At 36.1% G+C, this 27,864-nt stretch overlaps 1 protein-coding gene across 3 annotated transcripts; it reads left to right on the forward strand.

Moving 5' to 3' along the window:
* The first annotated feature begins 122 nt into the window (after positions 1 to 122).
* LOC105455237 (UDP-N-acetylglucosamine--peptide N-acetylglucosaminyltransferase 110 kDa subunit) lies at positions 123 to 16,632 on the forward strand. Of its 3 annotated transcripts, none has more exons than XM_011698420.1 (12): positions 123 to 485; positions 3,806 to 3,956; positions 4,068 to 4,311; positions 4,618 to 4,686; positions 9,389 to 9,585; positions 12,659 to 12,748; positions 12,878 to 13,058; positions 13,139 to 13,741; positions 13,891 to 14,405; positions 14,562 to 15,015; positions 15,101 to 15,477; positions 15,563 to 16,632. In XM_011698420.1, the coding sequence occupies exons 1-12, from the start codon at positions 371 to 373 to the stop codon at positions 15,756 to 15,758; spliced, it is 3,192 nt and encodes a 1,063-aa protein (XP_011696722.1). In that variant the 5' UTR covers positions 123 to 370; the 3' UTR covers positions 15,759 to 16,632. The 3 variants fall into 3 exon arrangements, with proteins under 3 accessions (XP_011696722.1, XP_011696721.1, XP_011696723.1); XM_011698419.1 differs by lacking the exon at positions 123 to 485 and adding an exon at positions 2,833 to 3,283; XM_011698421.1 differs by lacking the exons at positions 123 to 485; positions 3,806 to 3,956; positions 4,068 to 4,311; positions 4,618 to 4,686; positions 9,389 to 9,585 and adding an exon at positions 11,483 to 12,430.
* Positions 16,633 to 27,864: the final 11,232 nt, after the last annotated feature.

Below are 27,864 nucleotides of genomic sequence, written 5' to 3' on the forward strand. Positions count from 1 at the left end.
GTCCGCGACTAGTCGCTATACTATAATATATAATGCGATGTGTGACCTGTCGAAGATGGCCGAACGTTACCGAACGTGACTGTCGAGTTTTCGATATTTCACGATGCTCGCGCAGGAGTCGCAACTGTCGCAAGCGTCGCAAGGAGACTGGAGAGGAGATTCATGATGGCGCGCGCGTGGAAATCGTGCTAACATGCGCATCGAGCATATCAGCCGTTTTACGTAAGTGCGTTTATCAGAGTCGCAGTCCCAGACGCGGTTCTTCGCGGAGCTCGTTGTAACAACAGCTTGCCAATTTCGCGGTTCGCGCAGTCTTCGTGTCGCACTCGCATCTCGCGTTTCGCGTCTTTGTCGAGCTCGTGCCACAGCCATGCAAGCTCAACAGCAACCACAACCGCAGCAGCAACAGCAGCAAGGCCACCAACAGATAGCGAGCACCAGTGTGATATTAAAAATGAACGAAATTCAGCAACTTTCGACCGTCGGTACGTTGGCATCTTTTTAGACTTTTTTAGACTTTTCGGAACGAACGTGACATTTCTTCTGCCTTCGTCTTTAACCTCCACTTGCCCCGACTTGGCCTTTACACCGCTTGTTCTTCTTTTATGTAGCTGCGAAAACTCTAAATATACGATGCTGCTACTGATAGCTGCACACTCTCTATGTACTTGTATAACTTTAATATTTTTTTTTCTTCCAGAACTTATACATTTATTTCATTTTCAATCTAGAGATCCCTGTAGTGTAACAAGTGCAATTAAAAAATGTGTTATTTATCTTTTAATCGCACTTGTACACTAGGGGAATCGCTACACACACACACACACACACACAAAACAGGCGCGCGCGCGTACACATCTAAATATCAACGATAGATGATTGTTCGATCAATTTGAAAATTGATTTTTCTCTAACAATAGTGTTGAATTATCATTTGTACAACTTAAAAATTTCCAAAATTATACATCAGCATAACTAAGTTTAAGAATTATTATTAGACATTATATCAATAATGTAAGTTTAAATCAAAGCTCATTTGATATTAAACTAAAGACTATGAAAGTGTTACTTGTTGTAATACTTTTTGTTGCTAATAAAAAAATTGAGATAATTGGGATCCTAATATTTTGAAACGAAAATATGAATTTTAAATTTATCTATCATTAAAGTCAAAATCAAAATTAGATTATCTTTGTTGAAATAAATGTAACTTACAAATATATCACATTTTATGTTAATCTGATATTTTGCATTTATTAAATGTCAATCAAAATATCAGCATAGTTTTATGTAGATTATAGTTTTTGCAATTTTACATACTATAGTTAATAACTTTCGAATAAGCAAAAAAGTTCAAATCTTATAAAAGTGCAGAGATAATATTTAATGTATTCAAATCTAAAACAAGTATACCTATATTAAGTGTACAATAAGTGTTGCTGAAATATGAAATAGCACTTTGAGATAAGATTTACGTTCATACATTACGTTCGTATTTTTATCATGATATATTTATGCGTTAAAGTAATAATAATCTGTTCTTAAAACTTTTTATCCTAAATATTAGTTCTGTGTTCTGTGAAATTGATCTTTATTACTAAATCAAATTTTCTTGAGTTGCCTTGAATTTATAATATTTTCTATTTATCGATTTTAGTCTTTTTATGGGATAAAAGCGAAAGATAAATGTGTTTTTAGTTAGTTGTATAGTAATATTTTATTATTATTTCAACCGGGCATTGGCAACGTGTACGGTTAGACAAAAGTATTTCCTTGATTTTTTCATAAATTCACCGGCATCGCGTCGTCGGTAAGCTTTGCTATCCCTTCCTCTTGACAGCGGATACCTCCCCTCTTCGCTTCCTCCCCTTTCGTTAAACGCGACATGGAATATTCCACTGGGTACCTATTCCATCTGCCTTCTGCACTGAGAAGGGAGACATATCTCTCTCTCTCTCTCTCTCTCTCTCTGTCTCCCCTCTTCCTTCCTCCCTTCTCCTTTCTTTTTCGTTGCTATAGCTTCTCCTGCCTTGGTCTTTCAGGACAGGAACGTGTATAGCGACTGGAAGTAACGACGATACAAATATATTATTATAACTCACATTTTTAAATGATTTAATGATTAAAAGTTAAATTTCCTATTACGTGGTTTTAATTAGGAAAGAGCAGTCGTGATACCTTTAATATTACATATTTATCTAGAAGAAATATTCAAGATGACATGTTTACGTCTATACATGCGACTTGAAAATAGTAAAAAAGTGTATGAGTTTAAACTTGCTCCGTTTTGAAACGGAATTTATGATGGCCTTATTTCAGTTGAAATTATTTTCGAAATTCGTAAATTACTTTTATTATTGAAAATAAGATGTGATTATATTTTTTATACGAATTAATTCTTCTAGTTCTTTTCATGAAAGGTATCAAAGAACAGAGATAATAAGATTGATATCACATGTAATGAATTTTAGTTAAGAAATTATTATAATATAAATCAAATTAAATTGTAACTAATAAATTTTACAACTTTAATTTAGTTGCAAAAGTCAATACATAATAGTTTCGCGAGTACTCGACAGTTTTTTTTTTAAGCGTGAAATGAGAACACGTATTAAGGTAGTTTGTACAGAAAAATAATTTTTTTTTTCCTGAAACGACTGAAATATCGGAGATATTTGGACAATGTGCGATATGTACGCTCCTGAAATTTCCTCTTACCGCTTCTCCGTTCTTTTCGTTCCAATCTGACGCGTCAGTCCGCTATGGCACCGACCAATCGGCTCGTCCGTTGCGCTGCCTGTGGACAGGCAGGGAGGGAGGATGGAGGGTGAATTAGGCAGCAGAGCGTATGTATGTATGTATGTACGTGTAGCGAAACTCGAGGTAAAAGAAGGTAAAGCGTAAGCGGAGCAGAGGAGAAATTACGTTCACTGCCGGAGTCTGAAAATCGCCGCGCCGCTCTGAAACATTTCCCGTGATTTGTCCGGACTGAGCTAAAGTGCGTGAAAGCTAAGAGGGAAGTTAGTCGCGCGAGCTTTCGACTTTCTGTATTTAAGCACATACTTGTGAAACATAATTGTGAAATCTCCAAGTCCGTCGAAGATGAGCGTGCGTGTCGGGGAGAAAAAGGGCTCCAACGGGTTGATCGCAACTATGGAAAACGAGGGTGGTGATTGGCAAAACGGACAGAATCTTCTGGTGGTCACGCAGAACACCCATCAGGGCAAGGAACTGATCAGCCTAACCGATAATCAAACCATCAATGTGGCTGTAGATACCTATTGTTCGTAACATTTCCTGGATATTGCTTTTTCGTTAGGGGCAATTGATTGATTTGGAGTCATGCAGTTTTGCAGTCGACGAGTGCAAATCGACAAATTTAAATTTGCGATTAAAATACATGCGTAGATATAATGCAAATCCACTTGACATTATTCGATTAGACGCGTGTTCTCTGTCACATCTTTATCATAATATTTTTAAAATGAAGAAAAATTAGCATTTTCTTTGCAAGTTTAAACTTTATCTTCACATTTGACTGAATTACGTATTCACGGCACGTTCTTAAAACATTCTTACATAAAACTGCGTACACTTTTTCAATATTTTTTGAATGTTCAGTGTCTTTGCAGCTTACATATTGAGAAACCATGAAAACATTTTCTACTTATTTATCTATATAATATTTGTTATATGTGAATTCTGTGATATCAAATATAAAGTGAACAAAAGATATGAGGGACTGAATGAATTTGAAGTCAAATTGGTCTGAATACTTGATGTATTATTTTGATTTTTGTTTCAGGGTTGCTAGAACTCGCTCACAGGGAATATCAGGCAGGAGATTACGATAACGCTGAAAGACACTGCATGCAGTTATGGCGACAGGAGACAAACAATACTGGTGTTCTTCTATTACTTTCCTCTATACATTTCCAATGTAGGAGGTTAGATAAGTAAGAGTAACTTCTTATTATTAATATTTAATTCTATACATGTCATACACGCACGCACGCACAGAAAGGGAGAGAGAGACATATATAAAATCATAATTTTATACATTTTAGATCGGCACATTATAGCACCTTAGCGATAAAGCAAAATCCATTATTGGCGGAGGCGTATAGCAATTTGGGAAATGTATATAAGGAGCGTGGACAGCTACCGGAAGCGCTGGAGAATTATCGTCATGCTGTCAGGCTGAAACCTGATTTCATCGATGGTTACATCAACTTGGCCGCGGCACTTGTGGCAGCTGGTGACATGGAACAAGCCGTTCAAGCCTATGTCACAGCGCTACAATATAATCCTGTGAGAAAATCTATATTACGAATATATTGTAGTTAGCGATTACTTAAATATAAAATAAAACATCTGAATAGCTTCTTAATATGCAGAAAACAAAATTTTTACTTGTAAGATGAAATCAAGCTTCACTCTTTCTGTATGGTACAACTATTGCGCTGATAAGATTTACTTATCGTTCTTTTACATTTGTAGATTCAGGAATAAAACTTATTGTTTTAGCAAAAACCAATATTCCATTACATAAAACTTTTATTGAATTAGATATATACAAGTTATGCGGAAATAATTTACATATTTTGCCTGTTTCAGGACCTTTATTGCGTGCGGAGTGATCTTGGTAATCTTTTGAAAGCATTAGCAAGACTTGATGAAGCCAAGGTATGTTTTGGAATTACTTTCACTAGTTAATAAATTAATCCAACGTATTACGCACATGTTCGCGAGCGTCTTTACTTCGATCAAGCTTTGATGAAGATGGCGGAACCATCGAGTAGGAATCGCACACTCCTTGAACTAACAGATTGCTACAGAAGTTTTTTAACTTTAACAAGATATTTATTTATCCAATCTTGAAAATTATATATTACCTTCCTTAAAGAATGCTATAGAAAGAATGGATATTAATAATAAATTCTGTACACATCTCTGGATCAAGGAGAGCAGAGAAATTTGTTCCATTACATTTGATCACGTGTAATACTTTTTTGCTCTAATTAGCAGATAATGTTCCGCCAATCTTGAATCTTCATTGACATTTCTTGACAGAGTACAAATGCATCGCGCGTATGTGCACGAGCTACAGCGCTTAGTTCTCCGCGAAATTAGCGGACTGCACGAAATTTGTTCGCGCCGTTATCACGAGAAGCTTTCAATCCTTGTCAAACAACTTGCAAGCGCGGTGCACGATCTTCCATCGGTGAGATTGATTTATATAGATTGAACCGCAAATTCCGAATCTTTGATAGTTATCTCGGAATAAGCATGTTGAAAGATGTTGAGTGTATAATCGCGAGCTTATCTGTCTGACAGATTGAAGATCGTGTGCATTCCTTCATCCTGTAAAACTGAAAGAATCACGTTTTATGTCGTGAGCAGAATTCGATTTTTCAGAACGACATTAAACGCGATGATTTTAATATATAAAACCCTAAACAATATAACAACTTCTGATGAACGCATTCCAATCTGAATTCTTTGTAAAAACTTACAAAATTTTTATGTTGAAAATAACACATTATCAAAACAATTGGATATTCTAAAGAGAAAAATATGAATCTTGAGTTTTTTAAATAATTTTTTCTCTCTTTTGATACGATAAACTTATTATAACATTTCTCAAAAAATTTCCAAAAAAGAATCAAGAAAATCAAGAAATATTTTATAGTGTTTAGGGGATTATTATCAAAGTAACTGAAAAGAATATTCTTTCTAGCGTTGCGCGTTTTGCAGCAACATCAAGTGCGTTTTGACTATTTTGAGGATTCGTAATGTTGCTGCAAATTATATATTTGTTAGCCAGTTCCATCTGAGTGGATTTCATTTCCACTAAATCAATACCGATGGTTCTAGCAGCGCGCGAATGTAATGTATGAGCTGATTTTACCTCTTGTTTGAATTGTGTGTGACTTACTATTATTATTGCAGTACACGCGTTATCACGTGCGTTTTTATCCAACATTTTCATATGATGACAGAAAGAGAGAGGGAGAGAATTTATAGTGTGTACGGTAACAGTGTACGGCGCGAGATCACTTGACTAGTTATTTAAATTAAATCGGAAATTATTATATAGCGTTAAATCAGCCGTGTGATAATATGTTGTCACAGGGACTTTTATCTTTAATGCGGGAATAGATTATTTGTGTAGTAATAATGAAAATAATGTTATGAATAATAAGAGAGAAAGAATCATGAAATTGTTAAAACTTGTGTTTTATATCTTACTTTTTTAATCGATGCCGATGATCTATCGTTAATCGGTCAAGTGATCTACTTTTGCAGCGCGGCGCGGCAACGACCGGTGAGGGTGTATCTATAAGCACTATATTCGTTGTATATAACTTTTTATTTTCATTTTCTGGTTAGCTCTGGCAAATTGTAAATATTTTCAATGCATAGTTAACAAATATGATTTATAGACATGCCCTTATTCGATTCTAAAAACTGGCAGCAATGAGGAAAGCTTCCCGTTACGCTTCCCGCTATTCCTGAGAACTGGCTGGTATGCTCGTTCATTTCTTACCGAGCTCCTTCAGCCATCTACTTGCATCGACAACATAATGATAACATAACGTAACTCTTTCGCACTGCTTGTTTTCCACGTAACGTCTGATGATTGACAGAATTAATATAATAGAATATTCATAAAAAGGAAAGAAATGCAGCCGTGTTATATGTTCTGCGATCGCGAGAGAGAACAAGAAGCAGCAGCAGCTGGCTGATGAGTTCGGTGAAGCGTGTCCTTCGCAGGCACAAATTATCAATTCGTTTGTGTACACACACCCACCCACACACACACCACACGCGCGCACACATACACACGCACACAAAAAGAGAGAGGAGAGAGAGAGAGAGAGAGAGAGAGAGAGAGAGAAAAAGAGATGATAAAAGATAAAAGACAAAGATTGAGGCGAAGAGTAATCAGTGAAGAGACATTAACGCAGCTGTCTTATTGTTGTGGATGGGATGATCAACTCTAGGAGGGGAAGTGCAGCAATGTGAGGTTGGTCGGTTACCGTGCCGGTTCCTTCGTCAAAGGGTGAATCTGAATCTGGTTATTCAGTAACACACTGTCTCTCGGTCTAAGTTTATTATGAGAGCTTGCAAGCCGTACCTACCGAGTCAACCTACCGAAGGGTACACTGCAGGTAAAGTAATTCCCAAGGCCGGTCTCTAAAAACCTTCCAGTTCCCGTCAACTCGTCGAACAAAAAAATCAAAAGTCCCTCATCCCATTCTATTTCAAGTATCGCGAAGTAATTTTACAAAGAAAGACAATCGATACGTTGATTATTTTTAGATTTACATATAACATATTTATTATATATGCAGATATAGATTTTTTTTACTTTATTTAAATGATCTTTGAGATCTTACACAAACACGAGATTTTGGGATTTTTATAACATTCTCATACAAGATGTAATATTATTATCTCTGTATTTACAACATTATATTATTCCAGATTTATTTTTTGTCCCGTAATAACGTTTATATTCTTATCGTAGAGAGTATGATTTTTAAAACTGATATATCTCCATTCTATGAGTGCTTTTGCATTCAATATATTTATCAATAGATACTGATAATTTTTGAAATGTTGTATTTAATTATATTAACAAGCGCGTTGTTATATATTTTATTAGATAATTTTTTCGATATATCTTTACACAGACACACAAGTCTTCTTTTTTAAATTTAATATTAAATTTTATTAGAAAATGCAAAAATGCTGCAATAGTCCCTACTTATTTGCATTATATCGCGCACATATCGAGTATAACAAAATCGCGCATTCTCCAACTCCTGTCCCGTTCTTTTTTTTTCTCTCCTTTAATTCCAGGTTACCGCACCTTGCAGAGACCGGTCAACTGTAAATGCCCTTATTGTTTAGGTACGGATTACTCTGTTCAATATCAATGCAGCCCACCTCTCGGCACGCGCGATGATTATCCACGCTGAGTCCTTAGAGTCGTCATTCTGTTGTCGGAAATCCTTGCAATCATTCCTAATATTATATTTACAAATCGAAATAGTTTCTCGTCGTAAAACTTTCTTTCGATTAGAGTGAAGACCAGATGAGACTGGGTCACATTTTGATTTTTTAGCGTACGACCTTCAGCGTGCGGTCGAGTCCGCCGGACGCATTTCGGGGACTCGATGTGCACCGAAAGTCGCATGTTTAAAGATGACGCCTCTAGCGCGCACCTTAATACCTTTGATCCTGAATCTACCTAATTCCTATCCGAGAATGAATTGTTAACCATTTGCGAGGCAACCCTCGTTCATTCTGTTTTCATTCCTTGCCATCTTCTTGCCCTTGATGAGCACAAGAAGGGCAAACTTCAAAATCGACGGCATTGAGGGAGAAAAATAAAAAAATCGAATGAATTACAATGATTGTATTTGTAAAAAAACATTTCATGATATAAAAAGAAATGTTCGTCGAATATTGTGAATTTGCACTGTCTTTATATCTCTGATGTACACAGATATGGCAATTTCGATACTTTTGTTTTCAGCAAGTTCGCATTAGTTAGTAATCGTAAAAGAAAGCTTATTGATATTGGCGTGTTAGTGCATAACTTTATGATTTCGTGCAGGTTTATACTTTTACAGATTTGCGGCTTTACATATTTTTGTTTCCATAGATTATTGTTTTCACAGATATCTGCCTACAGTTTTTTTGCTTCCGCTGATCTTTGGTCTATTAAATTTCATTTAAATATCTTATGATATATTTTTTTATGACTCTTTTAGTCTTTTATTACCCTTAAACAGGATGCTGGAAAATGGTTAGATGCTTCAAAATTCAAGATGTGTTTGCTAAACTAATGGAAGTAGAATTATTTAATTTATATTAATGAAAAATTTATGCCTGATTAAAAACAATTTACGCTAAATACTTTTAAAACTGTTGACAAGCCTAATCAATATTCCATATCTTCCATTTTTTTAAAGTCAATATGATCCTGAAACCTGAAAAAATGATAATCTATTTCACAAACACAAACAACAGATGACAAAAAGTTATGGAGAAACTCGAACAACTCTAAACATACATCGAAACTGTCGCAACGTTTGAAGGAATGGGAAGGAGAGACATGGTGAGGAAAGGAAACAGAAGCAATATACAGTGGCAAAATGTCTTTGGCTTTTTTCTTCGAGATTAACAACGAGAGGATGAAGGGAAAGAAAAAGAAAGAAGGAAAGGGAGAGCGTGTGAAAGAGAGAGAGAGAGAGAGAGAGAGAGAATGAAAGAAGCTGCAGCGCGGCGATGGGAGGTCGGGCATATCGCGCGGCGCGCGTCCCTTCGAGTTCGCGAATAAAAAACCGCTGTGAATTGCATTCTGTTTCTTTAGGCCTGCTACTTGAAGGCGATCGAGACACGACCGGACTTTGCAGTTGCCTGGAGCAATCTCGGCTGCGTGTTCAATGCCCAAGGAGAAATATGGTTGGCGATACACCATTTTGAAAAAGCAGTTGCCTTGGATCCCAACTTTCTAGATGCATACATCAACCTTGGAAATGTATTAAAAGAAGCTAGAATTTTTGACAGGTTTGTTTCTATGAAAATATTGATAATTTAATATTTTCCAATTTTCTTATCATCTTTTTTATTTCGTAAATAATATGAGTTGTGTGATAATGATTTCCCTCCTCCAATAGTCAAATCTATTGAAAACATTTTATAAAGTGTTGGATATAAATTTTTTTGACAAAATGTCAGCAGAAGTATAATAGACCCTGCATATATATATATATATATATATATATATATATATATATAATATGCATATACATATAATAGCAGATTGACTGCAAAAATCAAATTTGCCATTAAATGTTACAAAACAGATGTCGGTAAGTTCTACTTTGGGAATACATATTTATACATAAAACGAATGCAGTTGATGCCAATCTATTGCAATATTCTATTAGAATATTGTTTCTGATGGCTGATTGCAAGCATATTGCTAATACAATATTTTACTTACTATCAAGATGTGTTAAAGAATTTTTTAAACATTACTTTTCAAATAATATAAATGATATAAAAATTTGAACTTGACGATATAAAACAGCTTTCCATCTTATGCTTCTGTTACAAATTATTATTTGTCACGATAATTTAAATGACTCAGAGATTTGTGAAAAATGATGGATGACGAAATATTACACGCACAGTGTTGATCAACCAACGTCTTGAAATTCTCGTGGTCGTCGGTTTTAAAGTCTGTGCGAGATTAAAAATGGCTTTAGTTATTCCATTGATGTATATTGCATAAAATCATCAATGGCTAGTCCAAAGTCATACAGTTTAGTTTGCTTTAAACAATACTATTATACTACTACTACTACTATTACTGTTCTTTCTTTTGCCGCAAAGATATGGAATTTGTATTCTATCTTTGCACGTGCGAACGCGAATTAATTTACAATATAAAAATACATAATATTTCCGAGTTTATTGTTGGATTAAAAAAGAGAGAATATTGAATTATGTGCAAAATTATGTAAACGGACTTAACATTCGCGTTTCATGCACACTTGGAAATAGGCGAATATGGCGCATGAGCTGTCGAGTCAGTACTGAGGATCGATATTTATGTAACATCCTTTTCAAGTTCATCGTCCTCTGCATTCGAAGGAGAATTCGGACAATGCACCGTTTCTCTTCAAACATAATTTTTAAGCACGGAGCATTTCGCGCGATTAATATTGGTATTTGCATTAATTTAGAGTGGACTTTAACTATTTTATTAGTGTTTTTTATATAATAGTAAAGTAAAATATACTGTTTTACTAGAGACTATATTAGAAATTCATCGTATTCATATATCTCTGTATACATTATCACATTTCTATTTTTAATTTCCACATTTTTACATGTAAATGCATGATGATTGATTGTAAAACCATTTTCATGATACATTTAATTTCTTATTCTCTTGTTTAACTTTACATCTGTTGAAGCCTTGTGGCTCTAGTGCCTATTGATTTTCATCAAAGTACGTCGAAAAGGTGAAAGAAATAATAAAAATTTGAATATCTTTTGTTCCTTCGTCTACGCGGCCGATATTGCCAAATTTCACTTATAGGTACTTCCAGCTAAACATTTTAATTTTCTATTGATATACCAAAATATTTCGTTATCACGACCGAGATCAAGCTAATCGTAAAAAGTAATATCGGTTTTTGCACATATTATTTTTTAGCTTTTCTTCTTATTAGTCTATAATACATATAATACATATAAAAGCGAATTAAAATAAAAGCGTTTATATTAAATATAATTAATTGATAATAATGGATTCATTGAATGCATTTATCCGGTTCCGAGGTTTTCTCACGCATAAAGTGGGAGGAATTCGAGGACAACTATCGATTCTAAAAGCCGCTCCGCCCCCATTGGAGCCCTTCGCCTCCCTCTTGTGGGAGGATACGCGTGCTCGTTCAGCTTTCGTTCGCTTGCGAGTTAAGCGGCTTTCCTCTAGCTGCTACCATCTCCCGAAGCTGATCCATCCATCCAGGATCCGTACATCGAAGGCACATCCGAGCTTGTGTAATTCCTGCTTTAATTCCTGCCACCTAAACATCTATGGATTCTAGGATAAGTGAATCCTATATAGATCCACGTGGATCCAAGGATCTGCGCTGCGCAGTTCGTGTTTGTTCGTGATTTTTATTTCGTGATTTCTACGCTTGAATATCGCAGTGAATCCAAGATTTGCGTGTTCAAGAAATACTGATACACTTTTTATTTTAACCTGTGCATCGAGAATATTGGTGGACGTAAAAGATATTCAACAATGTCTGTTTTCCATTCATATTCGTACATTTGAAAATCCGTGTTTTATCTTATATTTCTGCAACATAAGAGTTATAGGAAATATCCAAAGAGACTGTATCCAACTAAATTTAATGGTCATGGGAAGGATTATTTATTTCTAACACAATTTCTCGATTCAACATCTTGTACCGGATAAAAAAATTCAAGATTCCATGAACCCGACACTTTCGGGAAAAAAAAAAAAAAAAAAAAAAATCGTTATTTTCGCGTACTTCGCATGAAATCGTGCTTCTCTACCAAAAAAATTCCTTTTCCCGAAAATCCATAAATTTGAGTTTCTTTTGCTGATTCCTGTCTCTAAGGATCAATTCTTCTAACGTGCCGCGTCGTGAAAGATTTTTTTCCTTCATACTCGGATCCGTGCTTTCTGGGATTCGCGAATCCAAGACAGCCGGGATGGGGAAGGAATGGACTGCCAGTGCGTGGTCGTCTATACGGTGATCTCGCCTTCGACCACTATCGCGCCCGTGCTTCGCGTTCAAATAGAAGATACTCTCGCGCGACCCTCCACCTCCGGATGCGTCTCCTGGATCAGGCGCTACGTTAAAAGGTTCATCAGACTCGACTTTATAGCGATGGGAGCTGTATTAACAACTAATTTCTACAATTATGATCGAATCGCTAGAAATAAGAAATAATCTTACTTCTTTTGTTATAGATTATCAAGAGAAATGATGTTTATTTAACGTCATTAATACCTAATCCTTTTATAAGCTAAGTCTTTATCGCCAAAATGATCTGAAATCGACGATTGTTCTTTAATTATCAATTGTTACAGAGCTGTAGCAGCATATCTTCGCGCGTTGAACCTCAGTCCTAACAATGCAGTCGTACATGGAAATTTGGCATGCGTTTATTACGAGCAAGGGTGAGTTAATATATTTTACAAGGATTGTATTTACAAGAAGCATTTACAATAGATTTAACACAATCTTGATAAAACAAAACGTGGACGTCGAGAAAAATAAGTAATTGAAAATTACGTAATATATTATAGGCTCATCGATCTGGCCATCGATACATATCGTCGTGCTATCGAATTACAACCGAATTTCCCTGACGCGTACTGCAATCTGGCAAACGCTCTCAAAGAAAAGGGACAAGTGGTCGAAGCGGAAGAATGTTACAATACCGCCCTCCGGCTTTGTCCCACACACGCGGACTCTCTTAATAACTTGGTACAGAATTATCTTTTAATTGTAACGTTAATGCATAACAGTAAGAAACAAGTTTATATAATGAAATGGTTATTCTTTAGGCCAACATAAAACGCGAGCAAGGCTACATTGAGGAGGCAACTCGCTTGTATCTTAAAGCCTTGGAAGTATTTCCTGAATTTGCAGCCGCCCACAGCAATCTTGCCTCTGTCTTGCAGCAGCAAGGCAAATTGAACGAAGCATTGATGCATTATAAGGAGGCAATTCGCATACAGCCGACCTTCGCCGATGCTTACTCGAACATGGGAAACACGTTGAAAGAGATGCAAGATATACAAGGTGCTCTACAGTGTTACACTCGGGCTATCCAAATCAATCCGGCCTTTGCTGACGCTCATTCCAATTTGGCATCAATCCACAAAGATTCCGGCAACATTCCCGAAGCGATTCAATCATACAGAACAGCATTGAAGTTGAAGCCAGACTTTCCAGATGCCTATTGCAACTTGGCGCACTGTTTGCAAATAGTTTGCGATTGGACAGATTACGAAGCCAGAATGAAGAAATTGGTGTCTATTGTCGCTGAGCAGTTAGACAAGAACAGACTGCCTAGCGTGCATCCACATCATTCCATGCTTTATCCTTTGTCTCACGAATTCCGGAAAGCTATCGCTGCTCGACATGCTAACCTCTGCATAGAGAAAGTAAGTTAGTTTCCTTCTAATTCTTTTTTAAATCTTTTTTACAATTCCATCTCTCTATATACTCTACCGAAAATGGATTAATATATTCTGTTCCATTCACTGTTCCATAAATATTATTTTCATTGCCGATAATTACTTATACGTTGCAGATTCATGTCCTTCACAAACAACCATACAAATACCCGCGTACAATCGGCACGCGATTGAAGATTGGATACGTTTCATCAGACTTCGGCAATCATCCGACTAGTCACTTGATGCAATCAATACCTGGCTTACATGATCGTGAGAAAGTCGAAATCTTCTGCTATGCGCTTAGCGCGGATGATGGCACAACCTTTCGTGCGAAAATAGCACGAGAGACCGAGCATTTTGTCGATCTCTCTCAGATCCCATGCAACGGCAAGGCTGCTGATCGCATCAATGCTGATGGCGTTCACATTCTAGTGAACATGAACGGTTATACGAAAGGTGCCAGGAACGAGATCTTTGCTTTGCGACCAGCACCGGTACAGGTCATGTGGCTGGGTTATCCTGGTACTTCTGGCGCAAGTTTCATGGACTATCTCATCACGGACGAGGTCACTTCGCCGTTGGAGCTCGCCAGTCAATACAGCGAGAAACTCGCCTATATGCCACACACTTACTTTATCGGCGATCATAAGTACGTACATTTATTTTTTATTTTTTCGCAAATTTTTTCGCATCGATTGAAGGTGAAATGAAGATGAAATATAAAGATAGCTGCATTCTCTTGTGTGAAATTGTGTTTCATTTTATGAAAATTTTGGCCATTTAACAAAATTGTCTTTATTTTTAGGCAAATGTTTCCTCATCTGAAAGAACGTTTAATCCTAACGGACAAGTTGAATCTCAAGGGTAAAGTAGCTGACAATGTTGCGGTAATCAATGCTACGGATCTCTCTCCGATGATTGAGAATACTCTGATAAAAGAGATTCGCGAGGTAGTTGTGCCGGACGCCAAGAAGCAACCCGTCGAGATCTCACTCAAAGTTGCCGAGTTACCAACTACTACCCCGATCGAAACGATGATCGCTTCCGGCCAGTGTCAAATGTCTGTGAACGGCGTCGTTCTGCAAAATGGTATGGCCACCACACAAGTGAATAATAAAACTGCTACGGGCGAGGAGGTGCCTCAGAATATTGTCATTACAACCAGGCAACAGTACGGATTGCCGGAGGATGCCGTTGTTTATTGCAACTTCAATCAGTTGTATAAGATTGATCCGCTTACTCTTCACATGTGGGCACACGTGAGTAATAACGAAGCAATTTCGAAAAACGTAAAATTTTCAATTCATCTCCGACAGTTTGGATAACCCGTGGATTTGATTTTAGATATTGAAACATGTGCCAAATTCCGTACTGTGGTTGCTACGTTTTCCGGCGGTCGGCGAACCTAATCTTCAAGCAACGGCACAACAATTGGGTCTGGCGCCCGGTAGAATCCTGTTCAGCAATGTTGCTGCTAAAGAAGAACATGTGAGACGAGGCCAGTTGGCCGACGTATGTCTAGATACACCACTCTGCAATGGACATACGACTAGTATGGATGTTTTGTGGACTGGAACGCCGGTGGTTACGCTTCCGGGGGAAACTCTAGCCTCTCGTGTCGCAGCTAGTCAATTAAACACTCTTGGCTGTCCTGAATTGGTAGCACGAACACGACAGGAGTATCAAGATATTGCTATTAGACTGGGTACTGATAGAGAATAGTAAGTATTTCGATTTCTGTGACATCCTTCGTTAGAAATTTTCTATTGGGACGTAACATAAACTTTTTATTTCTTTATTTGCCAGCTTGAAAGCAACAAGAGTTAAAGTATGGAAGGCTCGATCAGAAAGTCCACTCTTTAACTGCAAGCTATACGCCATAGGCATGGAGTTGTTGTACACAAAGATGTGGGAGCGTTACGCGCATGGAGAAAATCCTGATCACGTTTCAGCCGTCGATAAGAACGACAGTCAAAAGTCATCAATCATATCTTCTTCTTAAGACATTTGACGATTACTTATTCAGCTTCGACTTTGCGATTAATGAATTCTCTTCCCCGGAAATTTTAGCATTTGCAATCACAGTTAATATATCTATTCCTATTGCGGTCTCGTATAAATTTCGTATCTTTGCTGACTGTTTTGTACGATAAATCCATGAAACTTGAACTATGGACTTACGACTCTAGACAGTAGATATTAATACATACAAGATTTCGTCCGATACTTGCGCTCTCTTGTCCTCTTTTTATGATTTAATGATATTCGCGCGTTTGATCAAAAATCGATTGAATTGTATTTTGTGAAGAATTGACAAAATTATGGAAAAGCGATTTGGTTCATTCATGTACAAAATTTTAAAAAAATATTGAAAACAATAGCAATAGATAATATTTTTATCCGTAGAGAAACAATATTTCCCCAATATCTTATTTTCTACTTAAATTTTTCTGCAAAATGATATTTAAATAAAATATTGGCAGTGGATTTATCCAGTTATCAAAAATCATTGAAAAGATTTCAAATTTTGATGCTCTAAAGTTTCAAAAATTTAAGGGAATTGCAGATATTGACTATTTCAAAAATTAGATATCAAGAGCTTTAAAAGAAGTTAGATATGCGAGATTTTCTTTTTAATAGCAGCATTTCCGGTTTACTCGTAAGTTGCATTACTACAAACTGCAATCGAGAATCCACTGTTGTATATATTTTGCTTATGTTATTGCAATTGTCGCATAAATTTGACGAATATGAACGCGCTATTAAAATATCCATCCTCGCTTTCTATAGGTGACCCTTTAATGCAGAGATATTCTGCGCATGTGATTTCCTGAAGAACACAAGAATACTTAACAAAGATTAGAATTAATAGAGTATTTCCTATACTTTTATTTTATTGCCCTCTTTCCACTATCGTCAAAGGTATAAAATTTGCAGACTTTTAATCTTTGAAATTTACGATTTTAAAATTTGAAAGTTTGGAGAAATCCTGAAAGACAAAAAGTTAAAAGGAAAAATCGAAAAACAAAAAAATTTGTAAAATTTCATTACCTCAAATTTCAATAAATCAAGACTCAAAAATGTTAAGGATCCAATAATTCAAACAAGGAATCAAAAATCTCAAATATCTGCTCGATTGAGATTACAAAGATATAAAATTAAGTCAATGAAGATCTTAAAGATAAAATAATCGAAAGAATTTGGAGAGGAGAGAGAGAGAGAGAGAATACAAAAAATGGATCTAAAAAATTACAAATTTAGGAATTTAAATACAAAGGTTAAATATCGAAATAATTTTACTAGTAATCGCATCGCGTATTACTTCTATTTTCATAAAATGGTAAAAAGCTTTTAAAAATTATATTGATATTTAATGTCAATATAATCAAGCTTTCATAAGAATAAAAGTATACACGAACAAAAGTATATAATTCTTAATAAAATCATTTCGATATTGATTCTTTGTTGATGAATGTGTTGTATTTATCTGATCAGGGGATCCTCCTGCAAGCATCTGAAAAATGAGGTATTACTTATCGGAAACGGAAACGGACGGCGTATAACAACTGTATTATATTAAACGATTAATCGTAATGTTCATGTAAATATTAAGGATAATTGTTAATTATTTACGTTAGTCCAATAGCGGATATTGTGCGATTTGTGGTATTGATGAAATGTGTAGGGATAAAATTATTGGATTGTAGCTGAATTGATGTATGTGTAAAGAATAAAAAATGATAAACGAAACGATCTTTCACAGTTGTATATCGACATTGTACATCCTATGATTTGGAACATTTGTGTCGATACTTACATTAATAGTGCGATGACCTTATCGTAGTCGACAGAAGCGTGCACACCTCGAAGGGCAGCGAATATTAAAGAATAATTGCGTTTTTAATGTAATAATCGCTCAAGTATAACTGTATTATATTTTCAATATGCTCTACATTTAAATATAATTCATTGTATTTAATTTAATTAAATAAATATGGATTATGAGAATTACACGGCCGCGAAATTTATCACGATTCGAGCTCGCCATTGCAGGATCGCCGAGAGTAGCATTAGCAAGGAATGTGCATACTTCATTATCTATTGGACAGTTTGCATATTTATACATGCCTACTATTTATATATCTAAGCAAAATTTTAGCAGTATGTTAGCAGCTTGTCAGCAGATTCGATCAGAATATTGCGGCAGATTGGTATCACTATATCCACTGTTCGTGTGTGTGTGTGTGTGTGTGTGTTGTGTTAAGCTCGTGTTCTGCTAGCAGAGCATGCCGACACAACAAGATTATAGCAGATTGCTAGCAGAAACCAGACAGAATCTGCCATTTCATAACTATTCTATTTTAATATATATGCTCCATTTCTGCCGATCTGCTATCATATTGCGTTATTAGAATCTGTGATATTTCTACCAATCTATTGACAAAATTTAGAGGAGACACTTAATTTGCAAAATCCATTTTACACAGACTGGCTATTTGAGACAAAGCGTACAAAACATTTTTCAATAAAATTCGTTCCACCCGCTATCTACATATAAGCCAGTATAAGCGATTACTATCAATAGCTATAAATATAGGATATATTGTTGTGCTTTTTTCTTTTTAAAATTGGTTAGTTTTTTTTGGAACTTGTTGGATTTAAAAGATTCGTAATGTTATATACTTAAACGCCGTTAAATGACTAATTAAACGCAAGTTTGATTTAAATATTGACTTTTTTGCGGACAGGCCATATTGGAATCGGTTTCTTTCTAATACCGCCAATTTCAGATAGGTGACGCGAACTTTACCATACGGTCGTAGATCAGATTTCTCTATCATATTCAAAAGCATATCCGCCCACCGTCGCGTCGGGACTATCACCACCGCTCTCGATAGTCGCTATATTTGTTAAACGTTGGTTACGTGGCAGATAAGAGCATTGTAATGCGGACGTTTAGATTTCATGACGTGCGCATATCGCGCATTCGCATCAAGTTCGAACGAATCGTTTCGCGCCTCATCACAAGATGATATACATTCACAATTAAAAAATATTAACGTCTTAAAATTTCGAAAACATTTCGTGAAAAAAACACTTCTGTCAAAAGGATATTATTATGAAATCTTTAGTAGGTTATTTCATGTCCCGATTATTTATATATGTCAATTTATTATCGAATCGATCGATATATTAATTTAAATAGATCATTGAAGAATGGCGACATGCGCGAAAGTTAATTTATTTCAATGTATAAGTAATGCCGCAAGAGGAAATGATTCATATGATTTTGCGTTTCTGACACCATATGGTTCAAATAATATATAGTTGCGGTCAACAGAAATCTTAAATGGCAAATTAAAATAACTTAAACATTAACAATGAATTCTGAAAATGTGGGAATTAATTATCGGATCACTCCAAATAAACGCGACATGCGCAAGTCCCAATTCTTACTTTTGGCACACAGTGGCACTGCGATCGCGTTTCATACGACCCTTAAGCGCAGTATCGATTGCTGCCACCTTGCGAGGGTGAAACTGGGTCGCAAGTACCCTTCCCATAGGGAGTCGCTTGCTTTCTTTCTTTCCTATGCATGTCATTTTATATCCTTCTCTTACCAGCTCATTGTTAAATATGTGCTGTTACTGTTGCTTTTGTTAATGTGGCTAATAATATCCTTACTAATTTAATCTACCAAACGTATATCCTTAATAATATCCCATTCGTAATATTTCCGATATATTAGTTACATCGTTGTTTCGTTTTTATTTTTTGACAGTGTCTTTTTTTATTTGATATGCTAAATATATTGTAAATGATTATCTATGAATGTCAGGAGCTGTTCTAGATTGTACGTAATAGACTTGAACGCGTATATAATGTACATACATATATGCGTGTATATATATATATACATATATATAGTGTATGTGTGTGTACGCGCGCGGCCCATTTACTCTCTTATCTTTCTAATCTGTGTATTCATTGGTTTTCCTCTACCGTCTGCTCTTCCTTTTTCTCTTCTCGCAGTACCAGGCACAATTTTCACAAATTTTTCACAAATTATTATCACGCTCGAATTGAATTGATTTGCTACATATTGCAATGAAAAATAAATTACGATAAGTATATTTATCGAGATAATGAATTGTATATATAAACAAAATACTACTAAAAGTATCTATGTGTTATACAAGCTTTTGATATCCACATATAGTTAATAAAATACACGTTTTCAGAAAAAAGAAAATCGATCGATTTCTTACCTTGAGTTACGTCATTAGATTCATTTTCTACATATCCACTTCGTCCCTATCTACATATTCTACCATCCTATCCGCAAGTTATCCACTCCTCGGAACTTGTTAGTCTTCAGTGTCACGTGGATAGGCTAGTAGGCTGTCAGATAGCGAACGTTTCGCCCCCTCTGCCCAGGGTAGTTTGTTCGCGTTTGCGTTTCGTGCCTCGGAGGGTTGCTAGTGGGCGGGAGAAGGGAGGCATCTTTGACATAAATAATCAGTAGTGGAGCTCCGCGATGCCAGTCTGGTCACCATAGCAACGGGCATCGATCGAGGCCTACCAAGAGGTCGAAGCTGAGCTACCCTCCTTTTTTTCGTCTTCTCTTACTATCTTACTTCGTAATCCTTCTCTTGCTCTACTCAATCCATTCGCTCATAGGGTCGGCTTCTTCCGCTCTGCTTTTTTAACAATTTGCCTCAGTCGCTTCCGCTTCCTGGTCGTCTAGCTATCCAACAGGGACAGCATATTAGATTCTCATGGTTTACTAGCCTCATTTTTAATGTTACAGAAATTTTGCACGTGGCGAATATCACGTGTCGCATATTAATTATACATATAGATACGTGCAGATGCTTAAAAAATGCGTGCGTACATACACATACAGACGCGCACGTGAGTATAAACTGTCTTTTACATATTATTTAAAAAATTTGTATTTGTATTTGTAAAAAATATTATTCTTCGAAAACATGCTAGATTAGAGAAAAAAAAAACAGTATTTTTTTTAGATTGCATACCTGTATTAAAATAAGAGTATTTTAATATAAGAAAAATAATATATATTTCCCAATAATATCAAAATTTTTTAAAAATAAAATGTAAGAAACAACCGAATAAAGTAATAATTAGTTAGTAATCTAAGATATTATGTCTAATTCTCTTACTGAATTGAAATAAAATAAAATTATATTAATATTGCTATATACATCCTTTATATTTTATAGATATCTAAAAAATACAATAAATAGACTAAAATTGAGAATGTCAAAAAGAATCGTGCTGCGAAAAGATTATTTTAACTAGAAAATTTTCTTCGAGGTACGTGTGTCTATAGTTAGAAATATTGTATTTCAGAATGAAAACTGGGTCTTGCCTAGTAACCTACTTTATACTATATTTTCAAACATATCGGATCAATATTCGGTTTTATTCGGTGTGTGTGTGTGTGTGTGTGTGTGTGTGTGTGTGTGTGTCACCTGCATACTATTACAAAAAAAGCTTAAAAAGTCAAATATATTTTTGTGGATATTTTAAAAAATTTTATATCAATTTAGATAAAAATTTTCTCTCTCTCTCTCTTTCTCTCTTTCTCTTGCACGCGAGCGTACGCAAATGTTTGCCAGACGTGGGAAAAGCACGGAAAGAAACCGCGAGTCCGCGTAATCCGCAGCAAGTCCAACGTTCGTGCACGACGTTCGTGACGAAGCATTTCAAGGCTGAACTGTCGCTCCCCTTGTCCGCCACCTCGTCCCAGTTCGTCTACGATTGGTTTCATCTTCGTCTATCCGTCGTATAACCCATCACGTCGCATCGTGCAGCGGCGCGGTGCGGCACGACGGATCTATCCCTATCGCATGACTCCGCAGCGTTACGCAACAGCCTGCGCGCCCGCGCACGAGTGTGAACGCGACGTTGCCGAGCGCGGCCACCACAGCCAAGAGCCAAGAGGCGCGCCGCGGAGGCGTATTATGGCGTACCTATATACTAACTATGTATATTCACATATTACGTACATACATATATCTATATGTATATATAGCTGGATAGCACGCGCGTATGCTTTGTGATGTAGAGTCTGCCTCGCGACTGAGGTTGTACATATAGTATTCTGATGGAATCTAGGTAAAGGCTCAGATCCGACCCAATTTGAAATCCGCGATCTAGACTCTCTACTTCTCGATACGTCAAGTGAGCGCAGTGTAAATCACTGGATGATATTACCGTCAAGATTCACAATGATAGATATTATAGATAATTAAGGTCGTGATAAGAAAAATGATTTGAAATTTAAGTCAGTATTAGGATGTGCAAAGTGTTGCTCGCTTCCACCAAACGATTCATGTATGTTATATGTATTTCATATATGTTATAATATTATAGTGAGCAACTGCAGATCGAGCACCTTCATTATACTTCCGCATAGTGCTGAGCTGTCAAGGAGATTCCGTAAATGCACGTGCACCTGTGATCGCAAAAATGCACGCAATGTTCGCGTGCCATCGCTCGTTCAACGAAATGAAGACTAATTGTTGTCCTGTACCGGATATATAAACGTATCAGGGCTGTGTACTGTTGTACACAGTTTAGTAACGTTACTACATAAAAGGAGCTTATATAAAGGAGAGATTGGAAGAGAGCATTGGAAGAAACATGGAAAATAGAAAAATAGATATATCGACTATGACGATTAATTTTCATTTTTTATCATCACGAGCATGACATGCGAAAATGTAAATATGCGACAATTTTTATTTTTCAAAGATAGATTTTTGAAACGTATGTGCACTTGAAGAGAAAGATTAGGAAAAACAAGCGGAAGAACATATACATATAAAAAATCGGTAAAAAAATAACGACGGTTCTAGTTCTTTCCATTATATATTTCTCCGTGCTCCTACGACATTATTTTCCCGGTTCGCGCTCTTCCCCACCCCCACTCTCGTGTTTCCTTCGATCTCCTCGCGAAGAACGGTCTGACAATGGCTCTTTTTTCCAACGACGTTCGAAGGTCGAAACACGAGACGAGCCGGTATCGAATGGGAGTAGCACGACGAGGCAAAATGGCGAGCCTAACGTTCACGTAACCGCGAGGCAGGGAATCCCTCCACACATTGGTTAAATCTAGCTCGCAGTTTTTTCTCGAGCGCCCACAAGGTCGATTAATTATGCTCTCGTCTTTTTGTGGCTCGTCGGTCATTACAGAGATCTTCTCTTTTTCCCGATGCACGCTTCGCGCGTTTAACTCAGTACGTGTTATATTGCGTTACAGAAAAAGAAAATTCGCGTCTTATTGAAAAATTTTGCGACGGATATTTTTATCTATTTCAGAAAGACGGGTAAATATGATTAACAAATGTACGCGTTTCTAATCATACGATTGATTAGTATATAGCGGACGAGACATACGCGCACTAGAAAATCATATCCGTGCTTGCATAACGTTGAACGAGTAACACCAGTTTTCTAACTACAATTCGCAACCGGTTGCAGCGACAAAATGACCGCCGGCATTTTTTTTTTACGCTTTACACAAAAAATTATTGACGCATAAAGAGTTACAAATATACACGCAAATATATATATTTATGACATTAGCATTTAAGTACATAGATAACAACGTCGACTCTTTCACAAATATAAATTGCGTAAATTTAACTTACACTTTTAGGAGTAATAAAAAAAAGTTTAGATTATTGTTTCACAATAAATTGTATTATTTATAATTTATAATTATATAATTTATATTATATAACGGAATATTTTATTGTAATAATCATGATTAGATATGTAATGTACATCACGATATATCACGCAATATTACATTTATGTGATAATTACGACACACATATATATAGATGCTAGAGAGCAAGCAGCATGCTTGCGTGATGTTTCCCATACCGGGTACCCCACATTTCTTAATTGCACTTATTGTCTACAATGTATTACGATCAGCGAATAAAATTTTAACAGTGAACAAATGAGATGTTAATGAAAAGATGAAAATACATATATAGAAGAAAAGCATAATTACATCGTCTATTACAAATAAATATTTAAAGAAATTAACAATTAAAGTTGTGAGATCTAATATAATAAATAAATATATATACTATATATAGAAGAAATAAAATTGTTCGGTATTCTTGGATTCTTAAAATATAATATAATAAAGACGTTACATTAATTACGATTTATGTTAGAATCGAATCGTTGACCATATACGTATATTATATGTAATCTTACACGTAAAGAGAGGGAGATAATATAAACAATACCTTTATATTAGAATTCGTGATAAATCGTAAAATATATAAATTAAAATTATCTCTCTTCGAAATCATATTGTCAATATTCAATGTTATATCTTGTATAAACAACAAAGTTGTGAATATTTCACTATTCCGCGTTTAGCAAAAGGGCTAAGAACAATGAAAGGTACACGAAAAGTGAAAAGTGTAATAATACAACGCGCGTGTGCAGTGACATAGATCCACGCCTCTTCAATCTCCTCATCCTTTACCTTCCCTTTTTCATCAATCCTTTTGCAAATTAGGCCAACGCATCTATGCAAACGATCGTATAAAATTTATCCTCTAGAGTTTTCCAGTTGTTCGCGAATTTTTAAATTATTTTTATCCTGTTCGTATTTGTATTCTAATGTTGAACATTTCTGTGACCATGAGAAATATTAGACACTTTTACGACAAGTATTTTTGCAAACTTCTGCGTCTGATTATTTTGAATCTCTTTACATGTACAAAAGTTTCAACGTTTAATTGTAAGTATCTTCGATATACTTAAACTCTTGTTTTTACGAATTAAGCCAAGAAACGAATTAAATTAACCGTCAGTGCTGCCGCTCCGCGGTTATGTCACCGCGAGCGTGAGAACTATTCATGATCCTTCCAGAACTCTGAACGTTTCCTTCCTCTTCAGTCCGAACCGGCAAGAGGGCTGATCGTAAGAAATCAGCTTTCAGGGAAGGCGGGGAGGTAATTGTGGAACTTGAGAGGCGAAGAAGGAGCATCACGCAGATTGGTATTTCCGTTGTTCGCCTGTCTGTTTGGCAGGTTTGGTCGGGAGCATGCGCGCAATGTGTGCCCACCTACCCACTCGTCTACCTGCCTGCCTACTAATCTGCCTGCCTGGTTACCTGTCTACCGGTTTACCTTGGTCCCTTGAATAGGCAGTAGGTGGGTTGTACATCTCTCTTACGTAAGTTAGTTTGCCGCATATGCCGGATCAGCGAAAATAGAGGTAGAAGGGGGGGAGGGCGGGGCGGAGAACGAGAGAAAGATAATAGAAAAGAATGAAATGATAAGTTAATTTTCACGATATTTTTTTTTCTTTTGATTAAAAAAATAATTTCAAAGGATATTTGCGCGCGCGCAAATGATAAACCGTTTATTGAAATAATATCAAACATTCGTTTTGGAGCTATGCAAATTTTCTAATTCTAAGTTAACTTTGTATCTTCCATAACATCGTATGAAGAATCGGGATGAGGAAACTTAATTGTTTCCATGTACGATGACCAGTAATTTTCCTACATCATACGCCATGACGTTCGAATCGGCCTGCTCGTGCGTTCACAATTTCCGGGAAGAGAGGAACGCGAGTTGGTCGCCACGCTTCCCGTAGGAGCGATGCTTGTTGTCCTTGAGTTGTTGTCTTGATCCTCTCTCAACAGTTCTTTTAGCAGAAAGCTTCATCTCGCAGGGCGTGGTTTAACGATGACCTCAGCGGCCATCTTCGGCGTTTGGAATGGTGGGTGAGGGTGAAAATCGGGGTGGGCTTTTGGACGAACAGGACGAATACCGTAAAAGGTCCGTAGGAAATGGATGAAAAAGAAGATATGCCATTCTATTTTTTTTGTACATGTCCTGAAGGTTTTCATTGAAAACGTCGGAAAATCCGAAAAATTTTTCTCTTATTTGTAAAAGATACTCAAGGACGTATAATGAAAATTAATTATTATCTACGGTTCTTTGTAACATAGAAAATCAAATGTGGTTTAAAAAAAAAGAAAGTATTTTTTTTTCAAAAGTATACCTTTATACGAGCGAAACGACCGTCGACATCAATGTAGTATTGGTATTGGCGAATGCGAGGTTGCCGATGACTCGAGGTTGCCCGTGCTTCGAAGACTGCCTAATAATTGATATCGTCGTCAATTACGCAACCTACTGGTCTATGTACGTACACGCGCGCACATATAGATATATTTATACGTACAGGATGTCTGGTAATAACCGCGATCACCTTTTGTGGACAGGTTGAAATTAAATAGAAAAGTCCTCTACTATATCCGTATGTATATGTGAGGGTGTGATCTTAATAATTAAGATATAATAAGAAATTATTTAATAAAGGTCTGAATAAGTGTGCATCCACGCGATTCATTGTCACCGATAAAAGACAGCGTTACATCATTCCCTACAAGTATGCTTCTCTCAATACTCACTTGATGCTTTGCCTGCGCGTAGCAATCGGCGTGTAACGCTCTAGCTTTTCCTTGTCGCGCGCTTACACTCACTGGACTTTCCTATTCAATTTAACTCACTTTACCTGCTCGCAAGAGATGATACGATTATTACTAGATACCCCGTATATGTATGCATGCATACGTATTGATAAATATGTGCTGAAAGTATCTAAATAAGTAAATTGTATCTATTTATTTCTAATAATCGTACAAATTTATTGCACTCTTTTCTTCATGCGTTATATTATTTATAATATCTTGAAGAAATCAGTATTTATCAATATTCAAATATATGAAATATCGTCATTATATAATAAATAATCAAGCGATTCTGCATATGTATATTTGTATATAGAGAAAATCAGTTATTTTTTTCGGATCTTAAATGTACTTTATAGAGAAAGGTACGCTGACTTCAGCTCGAGAAATAACCGTGCTGACTTCAGCGCTAGAGTTTTGTTCATAAACGATGCGTGCCTTTATCCGTCTTAGTTTCTTCAAGGCCTAGCCACCTCCCTTCCGCCCACTTCTTCTTCTATCCCCTCCAATCTGCGGATTCACTATATGCTTATATCACGGTACCATTTCGCTCGTCTCACTTCATCATGGCTGCTATCGTTCTCTCTCTTTTCCTCTCTCATTGCTTCCTTGCATCTTTCATATCTTTCCTTCTCTTTCTATTTGTTTCATCTCTGTCGTCTCCGTTCTTCTCTAGCATCATATGCTTCGTCTCTATCTCCTCCTTCCCCTTACAATGATCCATGGTCTTTAACGCTCTTTTTGCCCCACGAGCCAACTGTTTCGCAATGATGTCATCCGCGCCATTGGCGTCGACTCGATAACATTTTTAAAAAATTCCTATTTGGCATCATTTAGTAGTGCAAATTTTAATAATTATTAATCTTTGTCAGATTACAGATATTATAGAGATATTATACATATTTACAGATATTTTACAGTTTATATATATATATAAATATTTAAATAATAAATTTAATGTAAAAAAATGCATACTAAAAGTTTATATTATAATACTTGAAAAAAAATTTTTGATGGCTGAAAACATGTCATTAGAAAAAATATACCACTGAATAATATAACTCCGAAAGAATAAAAATTAATCTCTATTCCGAAATTATTAATTGCGCAGCTGTGAAAACTTGGTTTGCTTATTTTTTATGAAACTGAAGTACTTTCCTGAAATCAAGTATGGCGCGATGAAGCAAAACGATGCAATAACGGAGCCAACAAGTAAAATTAGATGGCGAGGACGGAATCTGAGTACGGAATATGATCCGAAATAAAAACGGAAATACTTGAGTTGTCTCGAATAAAAGATAGCTGCAATGCAACTCTGCATAAGAAAATTTCAATTTTTAGTTCATTCGCAAATGATCGAATGTTTTCATGCTTTCGCGACAGAAAATACGTTTTCACTGTATGTATTTTTTCTCTTTTAATTTGTCAGCATTAAATAAATTACAATCAAAAATTTTTATATAATTACCAAAATAACGTGATTGCTGCATCATTTTTGCAACAATTCTTTTTAATAAATTTGCTAATATTACAGGAGAGGCTTTATTCTGCTTTTAACGTT

This window comes from Wasmannia auropunctata, unplaced genomic scaffold, assembly GCF_000956235.1.
Source record: "Wasmannia auropunctata unplaced genomic scaffold, wasmannia.A_1.0 LD335903.1, whole genome shotgun sequence".
Lineage (NCBI taxonomy): Eukaryota > Metazoa > Arthropoda > Insecta > Hymenoptera > Formicidae > Wasmannia > Wasmannia auropunctata.